Below are 17,452 nucleotides of genomic sequence, written 5' to 3' on the forward strand. Positions count from 1 at the left end.
AGTTGGCAATGGACGCGTGTAAATCAGGTTGTGTAGCTAGCGGAGCTTTTACCGTCTGTGCTGCACGCGGCACGCTAGATAGGCGGAGAAGATTACCGGGATGATGCACAGCGAAGGAAAACAGATGCGAGTAGGATGTGAAAGCTTTACAATTGGTTTTAAAAACATGTTCTATCCTGTGTCTCGGAGACCTTGGCATTGGTCTACACGGAGAATTGTGGCTTGAAGCATGCGTCTCTGAATGGGCAGTACAGTTGCGTAGTGTCTTGCATGTGAACAACAACCCATCAGCAAAAAGAATACTACAGCACCGGACATCCCACAGCGCAATACAAGTGCAAAAAAAGGGGTCTTGCCGCGACTCGAACGCGGGGCCTCTCGCAAGCTGTGCTTGGGGTTTAACCCTAAGCGAGAATCATACCACTAGCTGATGAATTATTAGATGGGCTCGAAAGCAAAGTAATTGAGTTGAACTTACACCACAAGACCGAGCTAGATGCTTTTGATGAATAATTTGGCAATTGCATCAGACATATTGTTGGCAAAAAGATGACTCAAAGCTGTCTAAACACCCTGGAAACTTGACAAAAAAGCCTCTCACTTGCCTGTAATACGTTGTCCTGTAGTTTCGATTCGCTATGTGGGCGTTGAGCCAGACTGGGGCTAGCGGCGTGGAGAGCGGCCGAAGACGGGTCGAAAGCAACGCAACGCAACGTCTCAACGATCCTCAGCAGGACCGGCGTATGTACAAATGCCCTACACCCAAGAACATTGTAGGTGGTGAGGATATCAGAAACGAAGTCGCGAGCAGATCTACTGATGTTCTCAAGATGTCAAACATGGCAAGCGACAACGCCGTCATGACGCACGAGACTCCTGCCGCAGCCCGATCACCGCTGCGATCACAATATCTACATTTACATGGCACACTCAGACACCAACCCTCAAGTTGTAGATTTGATTGAGGCTCTGCGAACTCCCAGCATTTGGCAAAGTCTAACAGAAACGAGTTCGGATCTGCGAAAGATAGTCCCCTTCCACGTGGAGGGCCGACCCGCAGGCCAGGTCGTGGTGGAAGAGGTGCAGTCTAAACGTCTTCAAGACAGATGAGCGCGAATTATAGCGGACGATGTTTCGGCGCTCTATTCACCGAATGCATCTGCTGATTCCCCACCACAGTCTCCACTCAGTGACGTCAAATCGTGATCGACTTATGTTAGCTAATGAAGTTGCTTGCCGAGACAAATGCCTGGCTTGATCATTACCTGGACCCGCTCATCAACTCTCAGGTGTCCGTTGATACATAGTTATCAGCATCGACGTAGTACATCAAGAGCAGAAAAGTGTTGCATCAGACATATGTTAGAGTTTGAAGGGTGGTCGTGGAATCGCAAATCTTGGCCTTCGGTCACTCTTTTGCCTACGTCAACCACAGCAACGTCACATGTAAAGTACGATGGTGGCCAGCACGGCCACTTCTTGGTACCATCGGACCTTGGAGACCTCCAGATCGCCAAATTAAACTTGCGATCGGACAACAAGCCGTTGATTTAGAGTCTTGGTGCAGGCGCCACCTACCTCGCCAAAGACGGGTGAGGAGGCCTACACGATCCTTGCCCTTGACCAGCTCCACCTCCATGTCCCCAGACCGTTTTCTCCACCAATAAAGTCTTGGGTTCCCCACGACTCCAAGCATGCAAAGACGGAAAAAGAGACGAACGCTAGCTGCCGTCGGTTCTGTTCCTTTTATCCTGGCATCGGTGCTGCACATGCGCGGCGGAGTATTTTCTTCAGCAGGAAATGATTGCCTATGAGCACATGGGCGACGGGGTATACGAGGCCTCCTTGAGTGGTTTATAAACAAGCGCGTACCCCAGAAACGTGCTGCTGCATGCCTGGTCGCAACGTCTGCATTTGACCTCGAGCTGTGAGCGCTCACGTTTTTCATCATGTTCGAGAAGTTCCCAAAGATCTATAATGTCTACTTTCTGGCAATCGTTGCCACCATGGGTGGTATGCTGTTCGGTTTCGACATTTCCTCGATGAGTGCGATTATTGGGACGGATCAATACATGTGAGTTGCTTCGTTGAACTTCCGCCTATGAACGCGCATGTTGATCGTGTTCAGCAACTACTTCGACAACCCCTCTGGTGTCGTACAAGGCGCAATTGGTTCTTCTCTTGCTGCTGGCTCGGTTGTTGGCTCAATAATGGCGGGTCCAATTTCCGACAAGTTTGGTCGTCGCGATGCGCTCTTATTCTCTTGCATATTCTGGCTCGCTGGAACGGCGCTTCAAGTTGCTTGCAATGGCAGAGGTATGCTCATTGCGGGACGTGTACTCAACGGTATCACTGTTGGCATCACGTCTTCTCAAGTCCCCGTATATCTTGCGGAAATTTCCAAGCACTCGCAGCGTGGTGCTATCATCATCATTCAGCAGTTGGCTATTGAGTGGGGTATTCTCATCATGTAAGTCACGTAGCTACACATTCAGAGCTTATGTTCTGACGCGCATGTAGGTACTTCGTTGGCTATGGATGCTCTTATATCGGCGACGCGAACTCCACTGCCTCTTTCAGAACAGCCTGGGGTGTTCAATTCGTACCCTGCGTATTTTTCATGATTGGCCTTCCTTTCCTTCCGGAAAGCCCACGTTGGCTCGCAAAGGTTGACCGCACTGAGGAAGCCCTCCGCATTCTCGCGGAAATCCAGGCGAACGGCGATATCACAAACGAGTACGTCGTCGCCGAATATGAGGAGATCATCACAGTCCTGACCGCTGAGCGTCTCGCACCCAAGAGCTGGAGGAAGTTTGTATATAATGGCATGTGGCGTCGAACACTTGCTGGTTTCTCTGTCCAGGCATGGCAGCAGCTTTCTGGTGCGAATGTCATGGTACGTGCTCGTATTTGAGTTTCATTTGCAAGATGTACTAACTCCGGACTCATATAGACCTACTACATCGTCTACATCTTCTGTAAGATTTCATCATTGCAAATATGCGATATCTCAGCTAATAAAACCCTTCAGACATGGCCAATCTCGAGGGCGAAATCAACCTCATCGCATCAGGCGTCCAATACGCTCTATTCATCATCTTCTCGTCAATCATGTTTTTCTTCGTCGACAAGATCGGGAGACGAACATTGCTTGTCTGGGGTGCAATCACTATGGCCTTCTGCCACTTCGTCGTTGGCGGTATTCTCGGGTCCAACTACACATATGTGCCTGGTAAGTTCTCACCTGATGAAGATTTGTATGTGTATTGACAAGTATTATAGAGGGTGTTGCGGGCAATGCCAATGTCGTGATGCGAGTCACTGGACCGCCTGCTCATACAGTCATTGCGTTTTCATATCTTCTGATCATCATCTATGCGCTTACTCTCGCGCCGATCTGTTGGGTGTACGCGGCCGAAGTATGGTCTCTTGAGACCCGCGCGACAGGCATGGGTATCGCAGCCATTGGGTCAGTACCGGCTCCTCATCCCTCAAGACCTTCAAAGTGCAAGAGCTAATACATCGCAGTAACTGGGTTTTCAACTTCGCAATCGGTCTATTCATTCCACCAGCCTTCCTCAATATCCGCTGGCGCCTCTTCATCGTCTTCGGCGCACTCTGTCTCGGCGGCGCTATTCAATTCTGGTTCACATACCCAGAAACCTGCGGCAAGACTATCGAGGAAATTGAAGTGCTGTTCAGCAATGGTGGACCGCCGGCATGGAAGACGAAGAAGGGTGATTCGCGCCTGCACGATGAGATGGCGGCGGTTTCGAATGCGAAAGCTAAGGAGGAGGCAAGGGCTAGTATTGAGAAGGTTGTAAAGGGTGATACGGGTTTGCACCAGGAGGTTAAACCTGAGACTGCATGAAGGCAAGATTGGAGTAAGGGGAGGTTGGGGATTGAATGAGGTGGGGTGTGGTCAGATTAGATACCCTTGAGTGCAATGGAGAAATTGCTTTTGTGTCTGCATCACCTCTATATGCGTCCCAGTTCGCGAATCAAAATATGTGGAAGGTGATGGAACAAGGTCTAGGCTTGATTGGTCCGCAATTCCCAACCAGTCATCCCCACCTCAAGCTTACCTATCCTTGTAATTAGAATTCATCTAATGATGCCAACTTGTGATAACGCTCAATTTCCCTCTACATAAACACCTTAAAGACCTTGTAGAAGGGTTTCCAAAGCGTGTCTTATGGTCCGGCACATCTTGTGGTTGCTTACCATAATCTCACACTCCGATAAACTCTTCGGATTGGGGAACACTACTAAATACGCATTGAAGATCATGCCAGCTTCAGTGGAAGACCATTCTGTGACGACATCGAAGGTGCTGCTGGCCGATTGATTCGCTTCATGGTGAGCTCGAGCTTGAGCTGAGTTCATTGTGTAACGTTATCAGCTATCGCTGCTTGGTTTTTCGAGAATTAACGTACAAATGATACTCGTCTTTAGCCTATCCTCTAGCTCAGGCTCTTCCAGACGCACATTTGTGAGAGCCTGGTGGCTTGCATTGTGTTTCTGGATTTTGTTCTTTCAATTGGCGAAGTGTTGGATTGGTATATTTCGTTAGCAAAAGCTTGTGAGATCACGCGAAAGGGAAGACCGCAGATACTTCAGCAGTAGATTGCTTCGCACCACGAGTTTTGATGCTTCGCTTGCGTACTTTCCACACTCACACCTCACTCACACCTTCACCAAGCTTATCGGCCACTACCTCAAGACGCTATGACTATTGGCACTCATGTCTAAGACAGTGTTTCGATTTAACGTTGCTACCTAATGCCAGGCTTCTTCACCGAGACATTGCGTCATCACAATAACAAAGACGCGTCAAGGTGAACACGACTTTGAGGCCCCAGCGCGTGACGACGTCAAAACAACATCCCCACTGACTGTCCCCATTGTAACACAACAAGTACGATCTCAAGACAACGACCACTCAACCACCATGTTAACCGAACCTGGTGTAACAGACGGTATGCAGCGAGCCAAACACACCCACTATGATCGTTTAAAGGACTATATCCTCGGTTAGTCTGATTCTCACCATTTCATCATATTTGTGTTAAAATTCCTGCGCAGATCAACTTCCTGTCGCGTACGGCCGACACAACAGCTCCAATGTTCTTAAAGGCTTCTCGATCCAGGCCCTAAAACAAGGCAAAAACTTCGCCGTCACTGCTATCGCCATACTAGAGCCTCCCGCATCGCTCGGTATCGACTTCGAAGTGCTACTGGAGGATAATTTCATCATGAAAACAAGCGAGATCAGTGCTCTTGATGCCATGCAGCAGCTACTTGAAGAGGTCAATGAGAAGATTGACCAGGAAAGGACAGGTAAGCCTGAGATCGATCGCGATAGGCGATGAGTTATCTAACACTTAAAAGATCCTTACGGCGTTAAGGAACAGGCCAATCCGTTTTCCATCTGGTAGATCTACCACGTGGGTAGATGGGTGTCGTTGACGGTGTCATCTTGTCGGCGAACAAAGACCAGACAGCGCAGGCAGGTGATAATGGACACTATACAACTGCCAGCGCGCTTCACATACGCATTCATCTATTAGCCAAGTTCGGAGATTCAGGCCTCAGCATTCTAGGGTGCTAATTATGAATCCTTTCAGAATCATGCAATATTTAAAGCAATCGGTTTGCAGCGTGATCACGGGCAGAAATGCGCAATGATACAAATAAAGCCGGTGAATATATTGTGTACTAAAAATGAAATAGGAAATCGCTGGCATAGTAGCAGAATGTTGATCGACTGAGGGAAGTGAAACCAGCTTGAAGCGTGTACCCAATGACCGCCTGAAACAACAAACGCCAGAATGAGACATGTGAAGCTTTTACCAATCCAAGTGCTCAAATACCAGAGTCAGTCTGCTCATATGGCTTATTCGGGTTACCAGCGACCCAGTACTGGTCCCACTCATCGCACCCATTCTTCAAACCGCTTCTGTCGCCAAGACTGCCTCCTTGCAGGTCGCTATATCGCTCTCCGAATTGCATACTGAGACCTTGGCTAGCGTGCCATGCTAATGTGTTATGTCAGTAAAGGTCGTAATGAGCGTTGTGAGCAAGACATACCGATGTGACAATGAGCGATCCACATTCCAGGGTTGTCTGCAGGGAATGCCATGAGAAGGTAGCCGTTCTTGGGCAATGTAGCTGTATCACGACGAGTCGGGTTGTTGAAGTTCAGACCAGTAGTAGAGCCGTCCCATACGCCAGTACCTGAGCCAAGGATATAGTAATCGTGGCCGTGGAGATGGATGGGATGAGCGAGCTGTACCGTAGCTGTCGACTGGATCCACCACAAGTACCAGGCGTCTTTGTTCTGCATAGAATGCACATTGGAATTTATTCCAAAGTCTTGCGATCCAGCAAGGATAGTTTCCAAAGTGGGATTGTTCCAATCCACGATGTGAGGCGTGCCATCGATCAGCCATCGGAAAAGCTTCGTTGTTGTGTTTTGGCTGGACTTGAGATCAATCTTTCCAGCCTGGCTGACGATGTCAGTGGGCACCTGGTTTGGAACGAAGGGAACGAGGCTGGAGGTCGCCTCGTCTCGGCAAAGAGTGTTCAGGGTGACTGTTGAAGTGCTGGGCGCTGGATCTGCATTTTCAGCGCCGTCATAATGGAGGACAGCTCCGAGCTGAATGCCTTTTGTGAGGATAGAGTTACCACCACACTCTGTGGCTGGCTGCACTCGGAACCAGTAATTCCCAACGGTCTGGTTTGCCTCAATGACAACATCGTAGCGCTGTCCAATCGCGAGCGTAAGCTGATTAGTAGTCCATTTCTTGATGGGTACGAAATCTGCTGTGATGACCGTAAATGGATGTCCGTCCATGGAGACCGTGAAGTAGCTGTCGACAGATGTATTGATGATGCGGATGCGGTATTTCTTGCCCTTGACGACATTCATTTTGGCATAACTACCTTGGTTGGGCCCAGACTTATGAGTTCCGTTCACCAAGATGTTGTCTGGTGCAGGTGGTCCCCTTGTGCTATGTTGCGCCACTTCATTGAGTGTAAGAGCAGGCGTGTAATACCAATCAGTTATCGGCAATGCACCGAGATCCACGTCGTAGTTAGCCGTTGCTGGGCCCTCGATGATCATCGGGCCCACAATACCATCGCCGTACTGAGCTGACCAATGAGAACTATGATTGGGCCTTCGTCAGCGATTGATGTACCACCGTAGAGATGTGATGCATATGAATGGCGATAGCAAGGGGACGACTTACTGATACCAGCTCGTGCCGAACTGCGTCGCTCTAAACTTGTACTGGCGAGTTTTGCCAGGAGCGATTGGGCATTCCGTGACTAAACGCTTTGTCAATATCAGATCTAGTAGCCGCAGTAAATCTCTGCTAACCTCCAGGCACTCCGTCGTGCTGACAAGAGTTCAGTTGCCGAAGGCCGTGCCAGTGAATTCCGGTGCCATTATGTTGGAGATTGTTCTTGACATTAACGACGATAGTGTCGCCCCATTTGGCCCTAATCAAAGGTCCAGGATAGACTCCATTGATCAACATCACTGGTCGTTTACCACCGCTTCCATCAGGATTTGGGATCGTGGTATTAGAAATCTCCAAATCATACTAAAACATTGTTAGTACTGACATGTATAGTTCACGATAGTGCTAAGTTACTGTGACAGTGGTCCCGTCGGGTGGGCTCTTCGCATCGAAGTCGGTAGAGATGCTGTAGCCCTCGCTCCAACATTGCCGAGTTTGTGGCGTGTTCGTGCAAGCGCCGTCTTGTCTTTCCACAAGGACGGGAGCTGGCGGATCGGCTCGCGGAAGTGCAAGAGCGACTGACGCTGCTGCTAGCCAGGAAGTAAATGAATGAAGCAACATGATATAAATTGCAATCTAACGGAACAACGGGAAGACAGAAGTCTGGTAGATATATATTAAAGAAGCTGGCCCGTACCAATAATCAACGGACAGACCCTGGAGCTTATCGTATCAACAACGTGGACAGAACCGGGCGCCAGGTAACGATTTATATTGATTATCACAGGGCTGAGCTGACGGCCTGTGTAATGGTCATCTTCAGCGCTTGCGTTCGACACCGCACGAGACACCAATCCAGGTACGTGCCAACCATCGCATCCTCTGAGCTACACCGACCTCGCCTAGTCTGTATTGAATGTGTGTGTGTGTGTGTGTGTGTAGTCAGATACCCCTGCAGCGCTGGGAAAAAGTGGTCTCCGCTTATTCCAAGACTTTTGCAATACTGGCTTGTCGTCTCTGGCGCAAGATGCACCCCTTTCGCTATCGAATTGGTGTTCACGTGGCGGCAGCGCTGACTACTATTTCCAGACTCAGCGGAAGAGTCAGCTTGGCGAGCCGGGGCCCGGTGGACGATCGAGCTCGAGCTTGTTGGTGGCCTAGGGTTAACACGGCAACAATTTGACACGAAGGTCAGACTCACGTACAAGGTGGCTTAGACCTTTGGCCTCTAGCAGAAGCGTCCTCCTCGACCGACCAGGCCAGATCATGTACATGTCAAGCACGTGCAGCTATCATTCTCCGTCATGATGGCTCGGTAAGAGGCAAACATTGGCCTAGCCTTCGAATGCAGGATCTATTGAATTTGAGACATAAAATGATCCTTGAACGTTACAGCAGGATCTCTAGAGGTTACGCCACCTCGTGTGTGACAGCCCAGTAACTGCGGAAGGGTTCAATATGCGTGCCACCATGGACCCGACTGATGAGCTGGTGGGTCTTTGTATGCAGTCCACTTATGAGTCGGCGACTGTACGGAATAGTGTCTTTCTTTCGAGAAGCTCGGTAATGGGCGGTGTCGATTGACAAGGCGCATCAAAAGTCTAAATATGTCTAATCTGCTATAGGAAAGGCAGACTTACCATGCCTTGTCTTTCTGATGCCAGAAGGAAGTCTCCACCTATGCGGCCCACATGAGAGAACCAATAAAGCTAATAGACAGTGACCTAACGACGCAAGCCACGAGCCTGTCTGTTCGCTGCTTATACCGTTCTGAAGGCAGTTTCTTCGCCTGGGCGATGACAACGTACTGTCTCATACGGCGTGCTCAAGGCCACACGCAGCCTAGAGTAGCCTACGAGTTCCGTCTTTGATATCCCGACGTGTGTAATTGAGCGCGCCTACAGCGTCTCCCTGGCTGCAGGTTAGGGACCCTTTGTGTTCGAGACCGAACCGCTGGGCAATGCAGCCATGATGGGCTGGTGACATGCTGCGGAATCCATGCAAGTCGGCAAGCCCAAGGAAATTCGATACTGGTTCCTGGGACATAAGCGAGAGCTCCACCTCCGGACTACGGCTCGTGATCAACGCGAGTACGAGAACAGAACGTGGTGAAGAAGAAATCGAAGAGTGGATCTCGACGTGACCGAAAGCCTATCTTACGAAGTGCAAGCGACGAACAGGCGAGAGCGAACCAATCACGGCAGTTCTGCGGTGTCAGACAGGCTGCAAGTACATGTATCATATCGACGTTGATAGGAGTGGTGACGTGAGGTTGCCCCTAAAATTGAGCTGGCGGTACCCGCTGGCGCTAGCTAGGTAAGGTTGTGCACAGACGCAGTACAATCCCGACCCGAGTGGCGGCTTGCCTGTGCTCTCTTCATCCTACACCAATAATGCCTATGCAGGACATTTCGCAGCGTCAGATTGTTTCTTACGCCGATGGGGCTTGGTTTCGTAAAGATTGTACGGATGACGCGCTTACTGTACAGCCCGCTGGAAGGCAGTTCAGACTGCCTCAGCTCGATCCCGTGCTCAGTTCGCCAAAGCATAGAGACCTGACAGGTCTATTTGCAGCAACATCTAAGCCGCTTGACTAAAAGTTCACCGCTGGAGCTCGGTTGGAACACGAAAATGATAAGCCACCATCCTTGAGGTATGTACTCAGCAAAGACAACGGCGTTGATACAAGAAGAGCACATCGCCCTTGACGGCTTCGAGGTAGCAAGACCGCTTGTTTTTTACTCTTGTACTCAGCTATGCCGTTCTCCCGTTCTTTCACACTTGCAGCAATTGCAGCACTCCTGTCGTCCGTCATGGCCGACGCGAATGCGATATGTTACTCGTATGGTGTCGATTTTGTTGACGAAGGGAATTACTTCATCAATTCGCAATTATCTGAGCAGTTCAGTTCGGTCTCCTACTTCAAGGGCTGCAATCAAGATGTGGCGGATGTTTTGCTCGTCGAGCCTGAAGGCGTCAACTCTCAAGAGTATCTGTGTGATCAGATGACGACATATCCCAACGACGACTTGAAGACATCGACATGTCCAATCAGGAAGAACCAAATGATTTCAGGACATTGGCGCTTGCTTGTGTTGGGCAACAATGGCGATGAAGGCCAGCCATTCGCATGGCAGAGAGATCTTTATCTGACCGTGGGAACTCCGGTCACAGCCACCTTTACCCCTACTGTTACTTTCAGTATGACTTCAACGCCTGTGGAGACTCAAACAACGACAACTACTTTTACCAATGTCGTCACTACAGGGCCACTCTCAACGGTGACGCTTCCAAGTGGAACCGCGAAGAATACCAAGACAATTACACCTCCACCGACAACAACAACGTCTACAAAGATTATGACAAAGACTTCGCTATCTTTGACCAAGGTCTTCGCTATCACAACCCAAACTGTCACCGCTACTTGTACCACTCCAGGCCTCCCTGGTCATCCTGATAAGCCTTGTCTTTACTCTCCAACACGTCTGCATCCTGCAGCTCTCGCTACCCCTACTACAATCCCCAAATTACATCGTTTTATCCGCAAGGCCGATCGTGCTGTCGACGTTGAATGGGCTCGTGCCCGCATCGAAGCTGCTAAGCAAAGGCGTACCGAGATGGCTCGAGAGGCTGCTGCACCTCTCGAACGCCGTGCACCGGATGCTCCAACCCTGACTGTTACCGCCGATGTACCTGTCAATACAACGACAACTATCCTTGCCCCAGCCACTACCACCACTGAGACTGTTCTTACTTCTGCAACTGTTACTTCAACTTTGCCCCCTGCGACCGTCTTTTCTGGCTTGTTCACCAGCACAATTACGCTTCCGACTCCGACCAAGACTCAGCTCAAGTTGAGCTTCGCTACAACCACCAAAGTCATCACTTTTGGAGCTACTTTCACCAAGCATACCACCGTTACTCCTACGACCTCTGTCAGTGCCTGCAAGAAAGCGGGAGGACATTTCTGGTGAACGTTTCATAGTATTTGTTTTGGATGCTCCTTCAATTGTCTACTTGATATGCGTTTCATGTATCTCAGCGTCTTGCGAAACCCCCTCTCATCGTTCATTCCGCGCTCGACTGTAGATAGGCATGACATAACGATTAACATTATAATGTTTCTGTTCCAATACATGCAGCTGTGCTTGGAACACATTTTCTCAAGTGCACAAAAGGCTACACTGCCTCACACATCATTCAACCCATGCCAATGTGCGATCTTACCTGCATTTGCTTTGCTGTTCAAACATGCTGCGTCTGACACTGGGACCACATCGCGACTACACTACTTATTGATGCGCTCTAAGAATGTTGGTGGGAGAACCACAGCAAGGGTTCCCTGAACCACGCATTTCAAGTCAGCAGTGCAGCATCGAAGTCCAAGTAACCTTGCTGCGCCACAACGAGGCTTCCAAGCACTAGTCTCACCCCTGCCCAGTACCCCTGTCTTGAGCTGTCTTGAGGCTGTCTTACATGCACCACTTCCGCCCCACAAGGACCCTACACACAAGACATTACTGGGTAAAGAACACGAGGCCCGCACTGCAGGATTCCGGGTGGTACGAGCCACGCTGATGCAGTATCGTCAGCTAGAGACGCAAGTGAACCTGGTGTCCAGAGCGATAATTCATGATCTGCGACAGGAAATCAATGGGTCCCCTCAATCGATGTCCGAAGGTGTGACTCGTGTTTTGTGTTACATCAAGACTTCTATTTGACATCGGCAAAGCAGGGCGTAGCGACGTACATTGGAGCGGACTTTCTTTGAAAGTCAGGAAACGGAGTTCGTGAGATTGATGTTCAGCCTTCTTCAATTCTTGATTTTTGAGAGCTCTCCGGTCCTAAAACAGGATGACTTGCGATGATGCGTTTGTCTGGCCCAAAGGTCTGTGCGATGGGCGGACCGTCAGCTTACTGTCTCCCAGATGCCTCGTGCTTGCTCCGTCAATCTTGGACCGGATCGTGAACATAGATGGCTAGGCATATTTTCAGCTTGTCTGATTGAACTCAATCACGGCAATGCATCGCTCGTAGTGACGGGACGCCTAAGAGAGCTACTTGAGGCTATGACTAAGGCTATGCATCTGTCGCTACCAAAAAGTACATGATCGGATGTACACGCACCAGCCTTATCCCAATAAGCACATCCGCAAGTTCGGACTTGTTTGCGTCCGATCATGCAGTTGTGGGAATGGACTTCGGATGAAGTAGCGAAAGGATTCCCCCACTAGCCAACACACACTACTGCACAACGAGAACCGCGGGATAAAATCATTGGACTCCCGCAACCGCGAGACGAGTACACGGGAAAGTTACACGAACACGAGAGATCGTCAATAAAAGCGAAGCTTCTTTGCGCTGAGACTAGAATCCTGACTCGTTAAGGGTGTTTCTGATTTACTGGTTTCTGTTCATACAGTTTTCATAATAACATGACACGAGGGTGTTGGAGATGCCATAATCCATCGGATTTGTTCGTACCACTGTTGCCTTGACACAGTCATCAGCATCAGAGCAACGCCACAACCACATAATGCACGATCCTGGCAATGCGTCGTGCTCCCACGGCATGCGCGATTTCGGTCAACATCCTCAATATCAGACTGCATATTGATCCAGAGACTTGAACGGTAAGATGTAGACGGTGAGATAACTCATCTAAGTGAGCGGCAGTTGATTCAATTGTCCTGAGGGCACTTGAGATCAGCGTGCCTGTGCCCTGATGTCGTGTTCCTCAACTCGAGGTCGTCAGATCGAGCAACGCCCCTAAAGATGCACACCGACATTCGAGAAGGGCGCCTTGATCAAAGTTTTGATGGAGTGCCTGAAGGAGGCGTAGGGTTTCGCGGAGATGAGTTGACGGCAAGTACCATCAGCGGACTTGTTCGTCTCCCGTCACCGATATCGCCGAGTCTTCGCGACTCCAACAAGCGAGACGCGTAAGAAATTCAATAGTCGGACTTCGATTGCTGAAGCAGAGAGACTGAGAGGGACATAATGCTCCACTCCCCACATAAGCAAGGCTTTCAAGGTTTCCATCGCATGCATTCGACTTTAGCCTGTGAAGACCTTCTGTCGCACAAACACAATATGTCTTGCATCTCGATTATGCCCATGTCCGGCGCGTATGTACCTTGGAGCGCCCCTTCTCGCCGCCCTGCTTTTCATGCCCATTTGCAAGGCGTCGCCCACAAGGATAGATGTTGGCCCTGTTTGATTTATGTCGAGTCTTGCATTGGGCTGACTGGCACCACTGTCGTATTCTGGCTACACTGCGCCACCGTTTTCCTGCAGAACTGATTCTCACCCTTCACTGTTGCCTTGTAGAGTGGTCGGTCCTCCGATCAACATGGTGAAGTCCGAACAAGTAGCAGCAGTGTCATGTGCTATCTCAAAAGGAAAGAAGAGGAATCTATTCCTGGACCATGTTGCTGGTATACTGATCCAATCACACGCAATGATACACCGTATTTCGTATCGTCATTGGACTCGTATACGACCCGCAGACCCTGATACATGAGTCGTGCTTGTACATATGCAATTCACCTTTGCCATTGATCGAATTTGGTATCCATGCGGCAACGCTATTCTTGTTTGGGTGTCATGTAGCGCCTACGATATGTTGGTATCCGGATTATGGCTTGTTCTAGCTCTGCGGTTCAAGCCGTCACTGAGTCTATGCAGGGTCGCTGACGCCTGTACAGTGGGTTAGGCCCAGAAATACGAATGCTGGTGGCTGGACCCGAGTACCAAGTATGCACATCGTGTCTCACAAACATTGGCCATGGGTAGACGAGTTACGCTTCGTCTCTGAACGGATGACTCGTCGTGTTGGTACCGACACATTGGTATCAACATGGGTTCGAGCTGGATAGACGGTCCGGAATATCCAAAAGGCTCTTCGATATGCAAGGTGCTGCAGGGCCAGACAAGCTTCCATTCTTACTGTAGTGGGCGTACAGCAGCTTCGACCTAGACACGCTTCGGTATCATGCCCGCTCAAGGTATGAATGTAAGGTGGCATTCGTTCCACGAACGCACCATGGCCAAAACAAGGGTGTCACAGAACGGCTTACCATTCCGTGTTATGTGATCGCACAAAGACAACGGTGGCGACACTGAATACTAGGCCAGACGAGCAGTAGCTGAGAGGAGGGGATTGCGGCCAAGGTTCGATGATTTCGTTCGTCATGTATCCTGATCCTATCGCGTCGTAAGGACCACCTTTCAAGATTCCTCGTCGCCTCCAAGTGCGTTGCTTGCCCACTGATAACTTCCCAAGAATATTGCGCCGCCGACACTGATCCAGCCAATTCTTGGTCCTATACCTGCAAAGAAAGCCCTTGGACCAGAATCTTTCAGTATTGTTGAAAGCATCGTGAACATTGGTTGCTTCTCCTTCGCAAGCATCATCCTCGTCTTGAGTACGTCGAGCGGTGTCGTGAGGCCTGCTGCCACGGCGCCAGCTACGGAGCCGAGCAGCCCTCCTTCCAACCCAGTAACCTGTGATCGTCCTGTTTGACTGCAGCGGTACCGTTTCATGGCTTCCCATAGGGGAAACTGAATGATTGTGAATGGCACTTCACGGATAATGGTGATCGACCAGCCACGGTAGAGCTCCTTCCATACGTGTACCAGCCCGCGAGTCTGCCGCTGATTCAAAATGTGCGTCAACGCTGCCAGAGACGAAGGATGCTGACTTGCTTGTGCACGCTGCTTTACGACTTCTGTAGGTACTCGCACCGCACATGCGGCTACTTCACCCACACTCGCCGCTAGCATGTGAACCAGAGCCTGATTCCCAGGGTCTACGACTTCGTCCTTGTATGGCTTGCCTTCGGCATTGTATTGTATTGAGGTCTGTGGCACCGCGAATGATCGTTTTATCGAGTCATAGGTGACGAAGAAGAGCGCGGCTCCTGGGGCTGATCCAACAATCGCACTTCCTACGCCGCGATATATACCATTGAAGCCTCCAGATGCGGCAAAACCTGTGCTTGACTGCAGTCTTGTCTTGAGTGTGTCGAGGGGATAGAGGGAAAGATCTACGGTCGTGCCGGCCAAGCCACCTGCCTAATATGTGTGAGCATACGGTATTAAATTATGAGACAAAATTGTGTGAAAGAAAAGGAGACAATGTCACCCCAAACGGGGACCCCTCAAAGTGGGATAGAACAGGCGCATTGTGCACGCGACATTTCCGAACTCTTACAAATGACCAGAACACAGATATGTAAAGAGTTAAAGAATAACTTACTATAAGCGACCGCAGATATGGCGACTCAACCCATGCGCTCCCGCGACCCGGCTCGAGGACATGCTGCATAATTGACGTGGAGACGCGATTGTCGGAGCGATGATGTCGTTTTGTACATTTTAGCGTGGCCTGTGCTCAAGCTAGGACTATCCTTCCCAAGGCCGAGCCCGCCATCTCAACACTCACACCTCACCATTTACTGAGAGAGCCAAGGAGGATAGGTCAATAAGTGGCCGTCATGCTGTATGCTCGGCGATGAGCGAAGCGGGGTTGAAAGTGCGGTGTCTGGCGAGTACAAGGATTTCGGGACGGAAATGGCCAGAGGAACAGCAAGGGCTATGGAGACGGGATGAAGACGAAATCGACGGACACTTGGGTAATTCTGAGAAAGTTACCCTATTCGAAGACAATGTACATGCCTTATCACTTAGGGATGTAGGCGAAGCACAAGACGAGGCCGAGGAGAAGAAGCGCAGCTCAATCACGGGATCAGATGCGGCAACGCCAGCCAATCTTGATAGCAACTCTGATTTCAGCGGTGCAGGAGATGTCACTAACAATCTATTGGAAAGTCATGTCGATTCTCGTACGTGCTGCATCCAGGAAGCTCAGCTATCTCCAGATGGAACATGCATCTTCACATCAGACTTCACTCGCTCTTTTTCAGTCTATCCCATAGACACACCCCAATCTGACGATAACACCGGACCGCTCAAACCTTACGCTCACTTCACATCCCCCGATCCCATCTGGTCATTCGCAGCTAGTCCCCTATTCGACGTCAACGACGCCAGCAGCACACACGTGCTCATCAGCCGCCGAGACCGCTATATCACACTACACAACGCCCTCTGGGACATCACCCAACCCCAACCCAACAACACCCAACCTATCAACATCGCCCACCCCATAACATCCTACAAACTCATCAACACCCTCACCGAAGCCATCATCGCGCCCCTCAGCCTCACCTACTCCCACTCCGGTACGCACTTTTTCGCCAGCCACCGTAACGCCATCGCAACCTTCGACCTGGCGTCCCCTTCCTCGCCCATCCATACAATCACCACTATCCCCTCTGCCCGCAGCAAACTCAAAGGCGGTGGCCGCGGCTTCAAAGGCTGGCTATCTAGCCTGACATTATCTCCACCCTCGCCGTTCGCGACCGGCGGCTTGCTAACCGCCGGATCGCGCACACGCTGTATCGGCATCTACGACGCGACCAGCGGCGAGGAAATCACGACATTCAGTCTGCCCGGGACACTGGATGGCAAGAAAGTCAAATCCCGCCATGAAGACATGCAAAGCGTCATGGGCGACGGAGTCTCCTACTTGAAATACTCGCCCTGCGGCACATATCTATACGTTGCCGAAAGACAATCCGACGCCCTGCTCATCTACGACGTGCGGCATTTCAGCCTCGCACTGGGATATTGTAAAGGCAGGAACGCGCTGACGAATCAGAAGTTGGGGTTTGATGTGTGGAATGCCGGGGCGAGTCCGTATGATATCGAGGGCTTGAGTCATGAGGTTTGGGCGGGCGGGGTGGATGGGAAGGTCAGGGTGTGGCGAGATCCGTATCGCAAGGAAGGGGCGGTGGAGGCGGATGAGGTGGTTGTGGTGGGAGAGGGGGATGCGCCGGTTGTGGGGACGATGGTGCATGCGAGTGGGGGTTTGGCGGTCGCGGCGTGTGGGAAGATGGATGTTGGTGGCGATGAAGAGAGGAAGGGGTGGAAGGGTGGAGGAGGGGCTCGACCGAAGTATAAACAGTATGGCAGTGTAGATATCTTGGGGCTGGGTTGATCAGAAGCATTCATTACATCACTTGCTGGTCAGATTCCATCGTGGAGGGACTGACATCATGCAGCTGGACGCGGTAGATGTCGATACATCATTGCATTATGTACAGCTATACAAAAGTACTTAGGCACCATACACCTTAATA

At 50.4% G+C, this 17,452-nt stretch overlaps 8 protein-coding genes across 8 annotated transcripts; 5 read left to right on the forward strand and 3 right to left on the reverse strand.

The window, feature by feature from the left end:
* Positions 1 to 638: 638 nt before the first annotated feature.
* SNOG_06821 (hypothetical protein) lies at positions 639 to 955 on the forward strand (the record flags this gene model as incomplete). Its single annotated transcript, XM_001797130.1, has 2 exons — positions 639 to 741; positions 831 to 955. 2 exons carry the CDS (start codon positions 639 to 641, stop codon positions 953 to 955), a joined length of 228 nt encoding a protein of 75 aa, XP_001797182.1.
* A 994-nt stretch (positions 956 to 1,949) lies between these two features.
* Positions 1,950 to 3,871, forward strand: SNOG_06822 (hypothetical protein; the record flags this gene model as incomplete). The annotated part of the gene is given in 7 exon segments (XM_001797131.1): positions 1,950 to 2,074; positions 2,129 to 2,470; positions 2,521 to 2,896; positions 2,954 to 2,978; positions 3,032 to 3,257; positions 3,275 to 3,469; positions 3,529 to 3,871. 7 exon segments carry the CDS (start codon positions 1,950 to 1,952, stop codon positions 3,869 to 3,871), a joined length of 1,632 nt encoding a protein of 543 aa, XP_001797183.1.
* Positions 3,872 to 4,064: 193 nt separating this feature from the next.
* On the reverse strand, positions 4,065 to 4,386 carry SNOG_06823 (hypothetical protein; the record flags this gene model as incomplete). The annotated part of the gene is made up of 2 exons (XM_001797132.1): positions 4,065 to 4,085; positions 4,225 to 4,386. 2 exons carry the CDS (start codon positions 4,384 to 4,386, stop codon positions 4,065 to 4,067), a joined length of 183 nt encoding a protein of 60 aa, XP_001797184.1.
* Positions 4,387 to 4,951: 565 nt separating this feature from the next.
* On the forward strand, positions 4,952 to 5,372 carry SNOG_06824 (hypothetical protein; the record flags this gene model as incomplete). Its single annotated transcript, XM_001797133.1, has 2 exons — positions 4,952 to 4,979; positions 5,086 to 5,372. 2 exons carry the CDS (start codon positions 4,952 to 4,954, stop codon positions 5,370 to 5,372), a joined length of 315 nt encoding a protein of 104 aa, XP_001797185.1.
* A 323-nt stretch (positions 5,373 to 5,695) lies between these two features.
* On the reverse strand, positions 5,696 to 6,931 carry SNOG_06825 (hypothetical protein; the record flags this gene model as incomplete). Its single annotated transcript, XM_001797134.1, has 2 exons — positions 5,696 to 6,013; positions 6,114 to 6,931. The coding sequence occupies 2 exons, from the start codon at positions 6,929 to 6,931 to the stop codon at positions 5,866 to 5,868; spliced, it is 966 nt and encodes a 321-aa protein (XP_001797186.1). The 3' UTR covers positions 5,696 to 5,865.
* Positions 6,932 to 10,003: 3,072 nt separating this feature from the next.
* Positions 10,004 to 11,221, forward strand: SNOG_06826 (hypothetical protein; the record flags this gene model as incomplete). Its single annotated transcript, XM_001797135.1, has 3 exons — positions 10,004 to 10,402; positions 10,450 to 10,636; positions 10,746 to 11,221. The coding sequence occupies 3 exons, from the start codon at positions 10,004 to 10,006 to the stop codon at positions 11,219 to 11,221; spliced, it is 1,062 nt and encodes a 353-aa protein (XP_001797187.1).
* Positions 11,222 to 14,477: 3,256 nt separating this feature from the next.
* Positions 14,478 to 15,576, reverse strand: SNOG_06827 (hypothetical protein; the record flags this gene model as incomplete). Its single annotated transcript, XM_001797136.1, has 2 exons — positions 14,478 to 15,323; positions 15,508 to 15,576. 2 exons carry the CDS (start codon positions 15,574 to 15,576, stop codon positions 14,478 to 14,480), a joined length of 915 nt encoding a protein of 304 aa, XP_001797188.1.
* A 505-nt stretch (positions 15,577 to 16,081) lies between these two features.
* Positions 16,082 to 17,310, forward strand: SNOG_06828 (hypothetical protein; the record flags this gene model as incomplete). The annotated part of the gene is given in 2 exon segments (XM_001797137.1): positions 16,082 to 16,093; positions 16,111 to 17,310. 2 exon segments carry the CDS (start codon positions 16,082 to 16,084, stop codon positions 17,308 to 17,310), a joined length of 1,212 nt encoding a protein of 403 aa, XP_001797189.1.
* Positions 17,311 to 17,452: the final 142 nt, after the last annotated feature.

This window comes from Parastagonospora nodorum (genome assembly GCF_000146915.1).
Source record: "Parastagonospora nodorum SN15 chromosome Unknown scaffold_10, whole genome shotgun sequence".
Lineage (NCBI taxonomy): Eukaryota > Fungi > Ascomycota > Dothideomycetes > Pleosporales > Phaeosphaeriaceae > Parastagonospora > Parastagonospora nodorum.